At 41.3% G+C, this 16,695-nt stretch overlaps 1 protein-coding gene across 7 annotated transcripts in view; it reads left to right on the top strand.

The window, feature by feature from the left end:
- Window positions 1–16,695, top strand: part of LOC125464278 (ubiquitin thioesterase otulin-like) — a 68,996-nt gene that overhangs the window by 38,306 nt on the left and 13,995 nt on the right. For 6 of the 7 annotated variants that reach the window (XM_048556589.2, XM_059653829.1, XM_048556597.2 and 3 more), the window contains 3 exons: window positions 4,180–4,280; window positions 4,742–4,882; window positions 15,383–15,508. In XM_048556589.2, the coding sequence (XP_048412546.2) occupies window positions 4,180–4,280; window positions 4,742–4,882; window positions 15,383–15,508 (368 nt within the window). The remainder of the gene's footprint in view (window positions 1–4,179; window positions 4,281–4,741; window positions 4,883–15,382; window positions 15,509–16,695) is intronic. The other variant, XM_048556612.2, reaches the window with a different exon arrangement.

The following is a 16,695-nucleotide window of genomic DNA, read 5'->3' as shown; positions in this document are numbered from 1 at the left end:
CTTATCTCCATTTATCTCGACTCCGTTTTCTCTCCGCCTACGTCCATGACATCACCCATGCCCTCCACCTCCTCCAAAACTTCCAATTCCGTTGCCCACATGTCCAATCCCTGTACACTTGCATTCCGCGTGCAGATGGCCTAAAAGCCCCCTGCTTCTTCCTGTTCCCCAAGGCCCGATCAGTCCCCCTCCACTGACACCCTTATCCACCTAACTGAACTCGTCCTTACCCTTAACAACTTCTCCTTCAACTCCTCCCACTTGCTACTGACAAAGGGGGTGGCCATGGGTACCCGCATAGGCCCAAGCTGTGCCTGCCTCTTTGTAGGATACGTGGAACAGTCCCTCTTCCGCAGCTACACTGGCACTATCTCCCACCTCTTCCTCCGTTGCATCGATCGGCGCCGCCTCGGGCTCCCACCAGGAGCTTGAACAGTTCATCCACTTTACTAAGACCTTCCACCCTAATCTTAAGTTCACCTGGACCATCTCTGATACCTCTCTCTCCTTCCTGGACCTCTCTGTCTTCATCTCTGGTAATCACCTGGAAACTGATATCTATTTCAAGCCCACTGACTCCCACAGCTACCTAGACTACACCACCTCTTACTCGCCTTCCTGCAAGAATGCTATTCCCTATTCCCAATTCCTTCACCTGTGCTGCATCTGCTCCCAAGATGTATTCCACTCCCGGACATCCTGGTTGTCCTCGTTTTTAAGGACCACAATTCCACCCCTCCCCACAGTGGTCGAACAAGCCCTCGATTGCATCTCTTGCGTTTCCCACACATGAGCCTTCACACCCCCTCCCCGCAATAACAATAAAGACACAACTCCCCTTGTCCTCACGTATCACCCTAACCAACCTCCAGATTCAACGCATCATTCTCTGCCACCTGCAATCCGACCCCACTACCAAGGATACATTTCCCTCCCCACTCTTATCTGCCCCTACACATCTTCCCCCTCACTCCCATCCCATGCCCCAAGAAAACCTTCCACATTAAACAGATGTTCACCTGCACATCCGCTAATGTGGTATATTGTATCTGCTGTTCCTGATATGGCCTCCTCTACATCAGGGAAATCAAGTGGAGGCTTGGAGACCGCTTTGTGGAGCACCTATGCTCGGTTCATGACAAACAGCTACACTTCCCAATCATGAACCACTTCAACAGCCCCTCCCTCTCCTTGGACGACATGTCCATCCTGGGCTTCCTCCAGTGCCACAACGATGCCACCTGAAAACTGGAGGAACAGCACCTCATACTTTGCCTGAAAACACTACAACCCAATGGTCTCCATGAACTTCACAAGCTTCAAAATCTCCCCACCCCCAGCCTCCTCCCACGACCAGCACCCCGTCGTCCCTGCCTCCTTGACCTCTCCATCATCATTTCACCTACCTGATTAATTATCCACCTTCTATCATTGCCTTCCCATTTCTCTACATATTTCAGAGTCCCCTTCCCCACCCCCACTTCTGAAGAAGGGTCCCAAGCTGAAACGTCTGCTTTCCTGCTCCTCTGATGCTGCCTCACCTGCTGTGTTCATCCAGCTCCACACCTTGTTATCTCAGACTCCAGCATCGGCATTTCCTACTATCTCAAAGATCTAGGTGCACTGCCTTTCAGAGAGTAGTCATATATTAACGTAAGACAATATGTAATGGAATCCTTTCTACACAGAAATTACAGCGGTCTAATTACTTTCAGCAAGTGTAAGATAGGCGAAGGTTGGCACAGTCCCGGAGGATAATAGGGCTGTTCTGTCATTGGAGAGAGAAGACTAGTGGTCATTTAACCTGAAGGTCACCACACCTCAGGTGAGGAGCGAGGTTGAGGAGTGTCCTTCATGGTAACCTCAGCCTATATGGGAATTGAACCCACACTGCTGGCATCGCAAAGCCACCTAGCCAACTGAGCTGACCTGTCCTTGTACTTCTTCAATCAGCTTTATGATGTTTTCTTCATCAGTGAAGAACGAAAACACCTTGTTAGTATTTAACCTGCTTCCCTCTGGAAAAGTGAAAATTGCTCACATTGACATGAGAAGCCACAGCTGTAGATGATTCCACTGCCATCGAGCTCGGCTTCTTGTGCCCAATTTCACGGTCAAAGCTCCTGCTGTTGACAACTTCTGATTTCCACTCAATACCATAGGAATATCTGGTCTCAGCCTTCTCATTATCCTCTACACAGTCCCTCGAATTGAGGTATTCCAGTTCACTCAACATTGGTAAGATTTGGCTGGACATTGGAATCTATTGTGATGGTGCCCTTGAAAATTGATTAATTTCTCTTTTGTTTGGCCGTGCAAGGTCAGATTTCCATCAGAAGAAGAAAATTACAGAAACAAACTAGAATGCTTGAGATAACAAAGTGTGGAGCTGGATGAACACAACAGGCCAAGCAGTGTCCTAGGACCTCAAAAGCTGATGTTTCGGACTTGACCCTTCATCAGAAAAAAGGGATGGGAAGAGGGTTCTGAAATAAATAGGGAGAGAGGGAAAGTGGATCGAAGATGGATGCAAGAGTTGCAGTGGGAGAGAGATCCCCTGAGGTTTGTCCGGGGGGAGGAGGGTAACTTCTTTAGTTTAGGCATCCTTTCTGGGCGCCCTATTATAGGAAAGATGTGGATGCTTTGGAGAGGGTTCAGAGGAGGTTTACCAGGATGCTGCCTGGACTGGAGGGCTTATCTTATGAAGAGAGGTTGACTGAGCTCGGTCTCTTTTCATTGGAGAAAAGGAGGAGGAGAGGGGACCTAATTGAGGTATACAAGATAATGAGAGGCATAGATAGAGTTGATAGCCAGAGACTATTTCCCAGGGCAGAAATGGCTAGCACGAGGGGTCATAGTTTTAAGCTGGTTGGTGGAAAGTATAGAGGGGATGTCAGAGGCAGGTTCTTTACGCAGAGAGTTGTGAGAGCATGGAATGCGTTGCCAGCAGCAGTTGTGAAAGCAAGGTCATTGGGGTCATTTAAGAGACTGCTGGACATGTATATGGTCACAGAAATTTGAGGGTGCATACATGAGGATCAATGGTCGGCACAACATTGTGGGCTGAAGGGCCTGTTCTGTGCTGTACTGTTCTATGTTCTATGTTCTATGTTCTATGAAAGAGGCTTCGCAGTGAGGTTAAAATTATATCAGAGATAATGTGAACTGCAGATGCTGGAGTGAAGAAGTTACCCTCCTCCCTCCGGACAAATCTCAGGGGATCTGTCTCCCACTGCAACTCTCTTGTATCCATCTTGATCCGCCTCCCCCCCTCTCCGTCTTTATTTCAGAACCCTCTCCCAATCCCCCTTTTCTAATGAAGGGTATAGGCCCAAAATGTCAGCTTTTGTGCTCCTAAGAAGCTGCTTGGCCTGCTGTGTTCATCCAGCTCCACACTTTGTTATCTCGGATTCTGCAGCATCTGTGATTCCCATTATCTCTGATAGAATGCTTGAGAAACTGAGTAAGTCTGGCAGCATCTGTGGTGAGAGAAACAAGCTTAATATTTTGAGTCCAGTCTGATGACTTTTCAGAACTGAATTTTGATTTCTCCACAAATGCTGCCAGACTTCCTACATTCTTTTGCATTGTCTGTGTTTGTTTCAGACTTCCAGCAACTGTACTATTTTGCTTTTGCTGCTTCAGGACTTTGAGAGAGTGATCAACGAGAGATAATTCCTGTCAACATAGGTCCTTCCACTTTCACAAGTTAAGTATTTTGGATGAGATTCCATTTAGGTGGTTAAGGATAAAAGAAAAAATATATATGTTGTACCTTTCAAAGAAATTCTGGAATTTTCCAACATAATTAAAATAAATTAGTTGGTCCTGAAGCATGGCCACGGAGTTGCATGCAATAACAAATCTGTGTATGACATTGAGATGACCCATTGATGTTGGTTAAAGCCTGAATGGTGAGGACACTCCTGAACAGGTAGTTAGTGCTGCCGTATAACAGATTAGCTAAAAGCAAGCATCTGTACAAAGAATCTACAAATACACTGAAGCATTGGCAGAAAGTAGATATTAAATCCTGAGGAAGGCTTGCACTATCGTCTAATGTTATATCTTGATAAAATCCTCATGTTTAGAATTGGTGTTGCAATTGTTCATGTTTTTTGCAAAATAACAAAATTGACTGATTACGGTTTTTATTTGATTTAATTTTTCCTGATTCAGCTGCCACAAAGTGGTCCACTGTTGAACCTGGTGTAGATGTTTTGGAATATTGTGCCAGGGAATGGAAGGGAAACACAGCAAAAGCACAACTAATGAAAGAGGTGGATAACTACTTTTGGTGCTTTCAATTTTGTCCTTAAATTAGATGCAACTTTTATTCACTTGTTCCTGTGTTTTAATTTGGACAGTGGTCTGTGTATAATATAAAAATCTTGTATTTTTGTGCAAAAGGAACTGCATACTTTCAATTTCAATTTGAAATTAATTGTGGTAAATGTGGGAAGACCTCATATTTTTACATAGGGTGCTACAAAAGTGAATCCTTTTGATTTCTTGCAATTCTGGTAATATGTGTCCTTGCCAGGAGTAACTTCGCAATGTTAGCTACTGTCTGAATAATCAACTCTTGACTTCTCTCTCTTCCAGTGTGAAATTACATTTCAAAACCAGAAAAAAAAATGATCTGAATGTTGATGTAAATATGGAATTTTCCTTTTGGACTGCTGTGATGAACATTTTACAAGACATTTGAGAATGCTACAAGTAGTTTTGTTTTAAACAGGCATATGAAGCTGTACGTCAAACTTTCAGTTCTGTTAGAAGAGTTCGAGGTGATAATTATTGTGCTTTAAGAGCTGCACTGTTTCAAATATTGAGTAATGTTAAACTTCTTCCCTGCCTGCAACAAGATGACCTAATCCAGGTACCTTTGTGCATTATTGAATTTTTGACCCAGATGTACCTTTCTTCTTTTAAGATTTGGCAGTTTTAAAAAATATACTATTTTTCTACACGTAGACCCTGCATGCAGATTGTATAAGTTGGATATACTTGTTACAGGTTATTTTGGTGATGTTGAGACAGGAATGAGGTTGGAGTTGGTGATAGATTTAGAACTTCTGATTAGAGGTCATCACCTGAAACATTAACTCTAATTATCTTTCCATAGATGCTGTCAGACCTGCTCAGTAATTCTAATATTTGCCACTTTTAAATAAATCTGAGATTGGTTGGTATTACTAGTTCTATTTTATCGTAAATCAAATAGGCATGTAATTTAAAAAAAACTGCAATTGGGTTCTTAGAATTAGAATTTCCATCTGTCAATTTCCAAGGGTCCTTGCTTATAAGCCTCAATTTATTCGGAAAAATGACCTGTTTGACTTAGTACCTATTCCCTGCCCTTTCCCTGTGCCATTGCACATTATTTATATTTGAATAGTCATCTAATATCATATTGATGCCTTTATTTGAACTACTCTGCACCAAAGTTCCATGCGTGTTTTTTTTTCAGACTTGTACCACCCAGGAATAGATTTTCTTATACAGTACCTTGTATTTGCTTATTTTGCAAATCATTTTGATCCTCTGCCCTCTTGGTCTTAATGCCTTTAAAAGTGGTAATGTTTCTGTATACTACTAATTTTCAGACCAGTCATGGTTTTGAAAACTTCTGTCAAATCTGTCAAGTCCTGTCTTTGGGGAGAAAAGTTCCACCTTCTACCATGTATCTTTGTCATCTCTGGAACCAGTTACAAACTTCATTTTTCCAATGCATTCACAACTTTCCAAAAGGCACTTTACTTCAGCTGAAATTTAATTAGTGACTTGTACAAGTTCAGCATACTTTCCTTTGTCTTGAACTCTGTGCCCAGGAAGCTGTATGCTTTATTAAGTGCTCTTTGCACCTACCCTACCACCTTTATTGACTTGCATAGACCCCGGTCCTTCTGTTTCTGCACTATGCCCTGATTAATAAAGGCCCAGACAGTATAAACTTTATTAACTGCTGTTTCCATCTGTCCCGCCATACTTCAATTATCCATGTATATATGCATCCAAGTCCCTCTGCTCCTGTGCCCCGTATTTTATATTGTCTTTCAATATTCTTCCTACCAAAGTGCCTCACCTTACATTTCTCTGCACTGAACCCCATCTGCCACCTTGTCGCCTTTTATGTCAATCTGTTTATGACCTTTAGAAGTTATATACTGTCATAGAATCATACAGTATAGAAAAGGCCCTTCTTCAATTGTGTCTGCACTGAGAAAACTACCTTAAGTCCACATTGCACTAGTCCAGCACTTGGTGAGTAGTCTTGAAAGTTATGACATTTCAACTGCTCACCCATACATTTCTTAAAGATTGTGATGTTTCCCACTTCAACTACTCTCCGAGGCAGATCTCCCACCAAACTCTGCGTGAAACAGTCATTCCTCAAATCCCCTCCAAACCTCTTCCTTTCATTTTTAAAATTTAAAATTTTGCATGCTTGCTATTGACCCTTCACCTAAGGAGAATGGCTTGGCTGCTTTCTATCCAACCTGTCCATGCCCCTCATAATTTTATACTTCTCAATCAGGTCCCCACTCAGCCTTCTTTACTCTAGAGAAAACAAATTTATCCAGTCTCTCTTCATAGCTAAACTGCTCTATCCCAGGCAACATCCTGGAGAATCTACTCTCCACCCACTGCAGTGTAATCTCATCCTTTGGAGCAGTGACCAGAACTGCACACATTATTCCAGGTATGGTCTAAACAGAGTTTTTTACAGCTCCAACATAATCAGTTCTGACAAAACATTACTAGAGTCAAAATGTAGACTGACGAGGCAGTAATTAACTGGTTTGGGTTGTCCTGATTTATACCTGGGTGATTTTCCACGTTGTTGGGTCGATGTCAGGCCTGTGTTGAACAGCTTGGCCAAGGACACGGGAACTTCTGGAGCACAGGTCTTCAGTATTGTTGCTATAATGTTATCGGGGTCCATAGCTTATACAGCATCCAGTGCCTTCTGTGATGATTTGATATTACGTAGAACCAATCAAAAATACTGCCTTCTGTGATGCCGGGGACCTCTGGAGGGAGTTAAGATGCATCGTCCACTTTGCATTTCTGGGTGAAGATTATGGCAATTTTCCAGCCTTATCCTTTATATTGATGTTCTGGCTTCCCCCATCATTGAAGGTGGGAATAATTGCAGAACCTCCTCCTCCAGTGAATTGTTTACTTGTCTGAAAATCGTTCATGACTGAATGAGGAAAGATCTAATCCAAACGTTATGAAATCACTTGGCTTTGTCTTCGACTTTTTGCTTTTTGCCACACAGTAGTTCTCTTTCATAGAATGTGGTAATCAGGAGATTTCCTTGCTCAAGTTTGATCTGATGCTTAATGTGATCTGGAAATCCAGTATTGAAGACTCAATACTAATTTACTCATTTACTAATGTGCTGTCACCTCTGTTAGATCTAAACTACTGATGCAACAGGAAAAATTCAGGGATTTGATAGTGTTGTCTGGGACATTATAAGACATGAGTATGTGAGTGTGACTGTGTCTGTATTGTCTATGATTATACTGACTCTGCACATAAACAGACCAGTTAGTCTGACTTGAGTGGTGGACAAGCTTCTGAAGATTATAATTCATTGTAGAATTAAGAGTCACATGGAAAATAGTGGATTGAATAAGAAGAATCAGCATGGATCTCCTAAGAGGAAATTGTGTTTAACTAACTTGCCAAACTTGTTAGAAGACATAACATCTATCTAGAAAGAATACATGAGGGTAAAGCTGTTGATGCTGTTTACTTAGGTTTTCAGAGGGTTGATACAGTGCCAAACAACAAACTTGTGATGAAATGTTAAAGGTCACGGTATAAAAGGGAAAGAAGCAACATGGATGCAAAATTGGCTTAGTAACAAGAACCAGTGAGTAATGGTGATGAGATGACACGGTGTGAAGCTGGATGAACACAGCAGGCCAAGCAACATCTCAGGAGCACAAAATCTCTGATGAAGGTCTAGGCCTGAAACGTCAGCTTTTGTGCTCCTGAGATGCTCCTTGGCCTGCTGTGTTCATCCAGCTTCACACTTTATTATCTGAGCAGGAAAGTTTGACGTTTCGGGTCGGGACCCTTCTTCAGAATAAAAACATCAAACTTTCCTGCTCCTCTAATGCTGCTTTGCCTGCTGTGTTCATCAAGCTTCACACTGTTATCTCAGATTCTCCAGCATCGGCAGTTCCTACTATCTCAGTAGTGGTGATGATATTTTTTGGGTTGGAGAAACATCCATTGAGTCACTGTTGTATGTGATCTGGTTCTTGATGTGTAGGGAACAATAAGCTGTGGGGAGGACAGTGTGAAACTCCAAAAGAAAACTAACAAGTTGGTTGAGTGGTGAGATAGGTTGCAAATGAAGTTCAGTTGTAGGTGATACTCTTAGTAGGAAGAACATTGAAGGTAATATAAAATAGTGAGTTAATTCTAAAGGGGGTGTAGGAGAAGAAGGAAAACATAGTGTTCTTGGCTCTATTAAGAGGGCATGAAGTACCAGAGCAGGGAGGCGATCTTGAACTTGTACAAGACAGTTACTAAACCTCGCTTGGAATACTCTGTACTGTTCTGGCCACCACATTATGGGAAAGATGTGAATGCATTGGAGGGAGTGCAGAAGTGATTTACAAGAATGGCTCCAGGATTGAGAAACTTCAGTTATGAGGTTAAATTGGAGACGTTGGAAATGTTCTCCTTAGCGAGAAGACTGAGAAGAGATATAAAAGAAGTTTTCAAAATCAAGAGGAAGCTAGATAGAGTAGATCAGGAAATGTTTTCCATTCTGAAAGTGACAAGAATGAGACAATGTAGTTTTAAAGTAACATGCAAAAAAAATGCAATGCGAGAGGAGAAAGAAACTTTTTCACACAGCAAGTAGTTAGAGTGTAGAACGTACTGCCTCGAAACTTGTCAAATTTTTATTTGTATTGCAATGCCTGTATAAACTAAGGTTCACCAAAATAATATCAGGAGGGAACTGCCTCAATTATGGTTTGAAAGTAGCAATCTTGCCGTTGCATCTCCAGATATGTGGTGGAGACAGATTCAATTAAGGCACATGAGAGGGCAATGATTATTTGGATAGAAATAGTACCCAGTAATATGGGGAAAAGACAGGAGATTGAAATTAGCTCATGATGCTTTTTTAAGAACCAGCACAGACATGGGACCAATGATGGTTGCTTCCAGCTCCATAACAATTCAGCGATGTCAGACTATTCTTTGACTAGTCTGTAACAGTTTTTCCAATTTTGGCATTAGCCCCCAAGATTTTGGTAAGAATGACTTCTCAGAGTTGACTGGCCTGAGTTTGTTTTTGGTGCCTAGGCTGATGCCAGATGGTCCATCTGGTTTCATTTTTTGGACACTTTCTTAAGTGTTTGAGATAACTGAGTTGCTCAGAGGATGATGTACGAGCCACCCACACAGCTGGGCTAGAGTGACAGGTCAGCCAGACCAGGCAAAGATGGCAGATTTCCTCCTTGAAAGGACATTACTGAACCACTTGGGTCTTTGTGAGAATCAGCAGTGGTTTCTTGGTCATCATTAGATTTTGGTTCCATATGTAACTCACAAGATATATAATGGTGAACTGGAGGATGTGTTATGTTTGAGATTTTCAGAAAGCCTTTGATAAATTGCATTTAAGAAGTTCGTGAACAAGTTTAGAGCACAAGGATTGGGGTAATAAACTCTCAGGGATTAAGGACTGAATAATGGACAGGAGACAGGGAATAGGATTGTTTTCAAATTAGCAGGGTGAGAGGCACTGCAAGGATCTGTACTGGATCCTGATTGTTCACAATGAGTACCAGTGGTTTGGATGTGGGTCCTGAAAGTAATACAACAAACTTTTTGCTTTAACCTGCACCTTATGAACCGGCTGTCTCAACAAACTGTCAAAAATTATGTACTTGAAATACTGGAAGTTTACTATATTATTGTGATTACTGCAATGTTTGAATAGTCAATTGAAGGAGCGAGTGAGAAGGTAAGTGTAAATAAAGTACAACAGTGATCCCATGCATTTCTTTTCTATTACTTAGTGCGTATTTTTTTACATTGATTATGTGGACCTTTTGTTTGACCGGAATATTGATCAACCGATATACTCCTGGCCCCATTGGTGCTAGTTAATAAAAAGCTTGCTTGCGTTCCAAAATTGTACCTGACACAAAACTGAGTGGAATTGTGAGATATCGTGAAAATGCAAAGGTATTTTCCAAGAATTTGGAGAGGGAAAGTGAGTGGGCCAAAAATTAGCAGATGGAGTACAATTGGGGAAATGTGAGTTTATTTTTCCTTCTTTTCCTTTTCCTTTTGAAGGAAAAGCACAAATGGAGCTTTTCTGAAATGCTGAGAGGTTGGAAAGTGTTGAACTATCAAGAGATATGGGTGTCCCTGTTCATGCGTTAACATGCTGGTGCAAAGACAAGCAAACTTCTAGAGAATATGTGCATAGGTGTAAAGATACTTTACTGCAGTTGGAAAGAGTCTTGATGAGAGCACACCTGGAGTATTGCACGCAGTTTTGGTCGTCTTGCCTGAAAAATGCTATGCTTACCATTAGAGGAAGTGTAATGAAGGTTCACCAAACTAATTTCCAGAACGGAGGGATCGCCCAGTAAAGAAAGATTAAATAAACTCGTCCTCTGTATTTGCAGTTTCGAATATCGACATTTAATTCATATGTACAAAATTCTTACAGAGTTCAACAGGGTAGATGCAGGAAGAATGTCTGCCTAGTTTGGTGGGTGGGCTTCGAGAACATTGTCTCAGAATAAGATATTGGATTGTGACGAGAAAGTTCTTCATTGAGAGTCTGAATCTTTGGAATTCTCTGCACTAGAGGCTTAATCATTGAATAAGTTCAAAGACTGTGATTGATTGATTTCTGTGTATTAAAATATAAAGTGATAGCGCTGGAATATGGCATTGAAGTGGAAGATCAACTGCGATCTCATTAAGTGACAGAGTGGTCTTGAAGGCTGGATTTGCTTACACCTTTTTCTAATATTCTTGTATTTTTGAACACTTGCATGACTACTGGACACCTTAGGGACTAGAAAGCATTCATTTGCCCCCCACCACCACCAACTGCTCCCAAAACCCACACCACTAAATCAGCAATTTGATTTAAGTTCAGTGGAGACTTTTCAAATTTTGATTTGTATTACAATGCCTGTATAAACTTAGTTCAATTAGTTAATTTATTTTTATTTAAAGGTTCACCAAAATAATATCAGGAGGGAACTGCCTCAATTATGATTTGAGAGTAGCATTTTTTGCCTTTGCGTCTCAATCAAGGCCTTGAATACACAAATTGAAACTGCTGCTACTGTGCATTATTTAGGAAGTAGTACATTTGTTGAAGAAACTGGCTTTCCTCAAAGAGTGCAAAGCAGAAACAGCTGGGATGGAAGAAGAGAAATGTGAGACCGATTTAATTAATAAGTTCTATCCAGGAGAAGCCCTATATCTAATTTAATACTTTTTAGCCTCCTTTTGGAAGAATTATCACACAATATAGTTGAGTTTATCAAAAAATAACAGCAGTCAAACAAAATATATAATACTTGAACCAGCTGAAACTTTACCTATTCATTCATAATATGTGAATGTTACTGGCTGGGCCAGCACTTATTGCCTATCCCTAGTTACCTTTGAAAAGGTGGTGGTGAGCTGTCTTTTTGAGTATCTGGATTTTGATGCAGTGGCAGTGAAGGAACGTGGATATATTTCCAATCAGAATGACAATGGCTTGGAGGGAAATTTGCACGTGACGGTTTTCTCAAATCTGTTGCCCTTGTTCTTTTGGATGGGAGTGGCTTTGGAATAAAGACTCAATAGCCTTGGTGAATTTCTGCATTGTCTTGTAGGTCATGAACACTGCTGTAACTGTATTTTGGTGGTGGAAGGAGTGAATGATTGGTACCACATCCTCAATAAAATGGACTGCTTTTACTGGGTAATGTCAAGCTGTTTGTGCCATTGGAGCTGCATTGATTTGGTTAAACTCCACCCCAAGGATGTTGATCATAGGGAATTCGTGATGGTAATGCCATTCAATGTCAACAAGTTGGTTAAATTCCATTTTGTTGAAGATGGTTATTGCCTGACACTTGTATGAATCTTTGCCACACTGTAAAATGTGGCTTCGAAGTCAAAGGCAGTCACTCTCTTCTACCCATTTAGAGATGAGCTCATGGTTCAAATTTGAATCAAGGCTTTAATGAGGTCCCAAGCTTAGTGGCAATGACAGAACACAAACTAAGCATCATGAACAGGTTATTGCTGTTAGATAGTACATTGATCATTCTTCCATCACTTAACTGATTTGAAAGCAAATAGATAGGGTGGTAATTAGCTCGGTCGGGTCTTACCTGCTTTTTGTGTATTGCTTATACCTGGGCAGTTTTTTTTCATTTTCAGGTAGATAAGTGGTTGGAACTGTACTAAAACATCTAGGCTAAGATGTGGCAAGTTCTGGAGCTCAGGTCTTCAGTATTATTGCTGGAATGCTGTCACGGCCTATAGTATTTGCAGTATGTTTTAGACATTCTTTAATATTATGTGAAGTGAATTGATTTAGCTGAAAATGGGCGTCTGTAATGCCGAAAACATCTGGAGAAAACTGAGGGGGGTAATGCACTCAGTATTTCCAGCTGAAGAACTTTGCCAGTGCTTCAGTTTTGTCTTTTGTAGTGATATGTTGGGCTCCCCTATCATTGAGAATGAGAATATTTGTGGAGCTGCTGCCTCTGTTGATCACTGGATGTGGCAGGATGGCAGGGCTTGGACCAAATCTATTGATTCTGGAAATTTATAGATCTGTTTATTACTCCTTATGCTGTTTGGTGTGCAGACAGCCCTGTCTTGTAACTTCACATTTTGTTGGAAAATTATCGCAAATGTTTCAGTTTTTGCAGTGATTTACTAGTCTCTCTTGTCATTGAAGAGATATTTGCAAACCTTTTCCTTAAGTTAATTAGTTGTCCACCAAGATTCACAGCTAGTAGGGCTGCAAAGTTATGTAGTGATAATAAAATGTGAGGCTGGACGAACACAGCAGGCCAAGCAGCATCTCAGGAGCACAAAAGCTGACGTTTCGGGCCTAGACCCTTCTCCCTCCGGACCAACCTCAGGGAATCTCTCTCCCATTGCCACTCTCTTGTAATCTCTCCTGAGATGCTGCTTGGCCTGCTGTGTTCGTCCAGCCTCACATTTTATTATCTTGGAATCTCCAGCATCTGCAGTTCCCATCATCTCTGATACTATTTTAACCTCACTGCGAAGCCTCTTCCAGGGATGCCTAACCTGAAGAAGTTACCCTCTTCCCTCCGGACCAACCTCAGGGAATCTCTCTCCCATTGCCACTCTCTTGTAATCTCTTCGGCCTTGAAACTGCTCGACCATGTCCTGAAGCAAACCAGGTACCACAGCCACATCACCTTCCTCAGCACCTGCCTACGGAACCAGATCATCCCAAAGGGACTACAGTCCACATTTCAGCCTTCCCAATTTGGCCCCAACAACCTGAGATGCTGCTTGGCCTGCTGTGTTCGTCCAGCCTCACATTTTATTATCTTGGAATCTCCAGCATCTGCAGTTCCCATCATCTCTGATACTAAGTTATGTAGTGATGTTGGTTTTAGAATTATATAGCCCTGACTATTACTGTGCTAATGCTGTTTGGCACACAGGTGGTCTGTGCTGTAACCTTCAGGATAATATCTGTTTCAGGCATGCCACGTGCTGCTCCTATCATGTCCTCCTTTATTGCCCTTTGAACTCTGGTTGATCCCTTGGCTTGATTGTAATGATGCGCTGGGCCATGAGGTTTCACCTTGTGTTTGAGTAAAATTCTGCTGTTGCTGTTAGTTCTCAGTGCCTCCTGGATGCTCTGTCTTGACTTCCTCCTGATTTATATTGTGCTGTATGTCCTGTGCCACTGACAGAACAGTGCCTGGTACATTATTAGGTTTTATTTCATAAGGATGACTGTCTGGCTATTTCTCTTCCAGTTTTGGCTGTAGCATCCCAGTAAGGAGAATTCTGCAAGAGCTGAGTTTGTTATTGCGATTTCCAATGCATAATTCAAAGCCCCAGCAGGTGTGTATGCTTTTATTTACTTCTTTCAAAACTTTTAGCAATTGCGTACGATAGAGGTGACTAGCTGGAGGGCTGTTAAGAGTCAGTCACAACGCTGCGGATCTGGAATTGCATGTAGGCCAAACCAGGTGAGGATGGCAATTTTTCGTTCTTGAAAAAAGCATATCGATGAATCAGTTGGGATTTTGCAGCAATCACAATTTACTATTGTCATTATTGGATTTATACAAAAGTCTCTAGTTTTGATTTATTGTAGTCACATACCTAAGCGCAGTGAAAAGATTTTTTGCAAGCAGTACAGGCAGATCAAAGGGCGCCACGGTGGCTCAGTGGTTAGCACTGCAGCCTCACAGCACCAGGGACCCAGGTTCGATTCCAGCCTTGGGTAACTGTGCGGAGTTTGCACATTCTCCTCGTGTCTGCGTGGGTTTCCTCCGGTTTCTCCCCACAGACCAAAGAAGTGAAGACTAGGTGGATTGGCCATGCTAAATTGCCCGTAGTGTTTAGGGGTACGTGGGTTACAGGGGAATGGGGATGGGTTTGGGTCAGATGCTTCAAGGGGCGGTGTGGACCTGTTGGGCCGAAGGGCCTGTTTCCACACTGCAGGTAATCTAATCTTTATTCCTAAATCACCTATGAGTTTTGCTCTAGTTAAGTAGGAGACAAAAAATTAAGGTCACTAGTAAATCATGGTGATTTCAGGAGAAATCTTTTTTACCCAGCGACAATAAAAATGGAAAACTGGAGAAACTTGGCAGGTCCAACAGCATCTATGGTACGAAAAAGAGTTTTGAGTTTAATATGATTCTTCTTCAGTTCTGAGACGGACATGCATTCTAAGACATTCATTTCATTTCCTTTGGAAAAATGTAAGTAAGGTGAGCTTTCCTGTTTTAATGCACTTTATTCAAAATGCTGTAATTACTTAGGAAAGCTATCCTCACTTGTTAGATCACTGATTTGGGCCAGTATTGCCATTTGAACCAAAGCAATAAAAGGTTTCTTATTTCTGTTCTCAGTGGATACTTTAAAGCTAAATTAACCTGATCTTCAGTCTATTAAAAAGATAGAGCAGGAAGGACAGGGAAATCCTTTTTGACTGTCAGTGTGAGCATGAATGTAAGTTTTCTGTTTGTACCACTAGATGTCCCCTCTTATCACAGTACTGTAGCTCATTAGGACCTTGTGTGATTCATTGTAAAATGGGACTGATCAGCTGATTAGTATTTAATTGCAAAATGATCTTTTCTAGCTTCCAGAAAAGCTGATTGCAGCAAACTACATCTGGATCAAGCAGTGGTATTTTGGAGTTCAAGACTCTGGGAATGAAAATCCTGTGGAAAAACTGATGGAATATTTGACAGTACTGAAACAACAGGTGCATTTTTTTTGAGTTTAAGTGTGTGTGTACGATAATGTTCAATGTTAAATTTTAACTGTACGTCTTTCTATTCCAAACAGTTGTCTGAAACTGATCTACAGCTCCACAAAGTTTGTAGATATAACAAATATGTAATGCAGTTGTTTCAAGTTACAATTCACTCCTGATTCTTGTATCATTTGGATACAAGTTAGCTAAAATTTCTTCATTTTTTTATTACTGTACAAAATTGGAGCAGATGTAGGTCAATCAGCCCTATGGCCCTGCTCTGGCATTCAATAAGATCGTGATCAATCTATTTGTTTTGCTTTCCAAGTTTCCATCTATCTCTAATAACCCTTGAAACTCTTGCCTATCTTGAATCTATCCATCTCTCTCCGAAATAATCAATGACTCCACCTCCACTTAGAGGCTGAGAGTTCTAATGTTGCACAGCCTTCCGAGAGAAAGTATTTCTCCTCATATCTGTCCTGAAAAGGCAATCCCTAATTTTAAAAGTGCTTCTTCATTTCCTGCTATAACTTTAGCAGGGGATTACCAGAGACACTGGTGAAGTGGATGTTCTTTACCTGGAGTTTTTGCCAAAATTACAGGAGTTGCTCCTGGAAACTTCAATGGAAATTCTACACAATATCAGCTAAGGTATCAATAAACGCATGGCTGGAAATAATAAACTTTCAAGGTTTTCAGTGTGGAGCTCTCTAATTCAAATGAAGGGTTACTGAGAATTTTCTTGGATATTTGCACAATGGCTGAGCCAGTGCTGAACTCGTGTTACTCCCTGCTGCATGACTACCTCTTCTCCAATATAAGCAGAGTTTCAACATGCATTTACCAGATTTGTCAGTCATGATGAGCTGGAACAAAACCTTAACTATGAAGCCAAATATTTTTGCAGCCTGAGTTTGTTCACAGATTGCTACCTTACTTAACCATAAATATAAAATGAAAATATTCAACAGCCAGAATTTTTATTCTTTGCAAAGATTCGTGCCTAAACGCCTGTTACCCGAGTGAGAGTACAGCTCAGCAGTTGAGATGCAGTGGTGGCAACTGTTGGGAGGCTGAGGAATATGTCTGGCTTGTTCTTAGGGTTCACACATACTTTACTTCTTTTCCTACACTTCCACTCTTGTCCCTCCCTTTTTTTTGTTCATTGATTGTGTGTAGGTGTTGCTGGCTGG

The sequence above is a fragment of the Stegostoma tigrinum genome, chromosome 2 (assembly GCF_030684315.1).
Source record: "Stegostoma tigrinum isolate sSteTig4 chromosome 2, sSteTig4.hap1, whole genome shotgun sequence".
NCBI classification, from domain to species: domain Eukaryota; kingdom Metazoa; phylum Chordata; class Chondrichthyes; order Orectolobiformes; family Stegostomatidae; genus Stegostoma; species Stegostoma tigrinum.
This window is presented reverse-complemented; position numbering and strand designations above follow the sequence as displayed.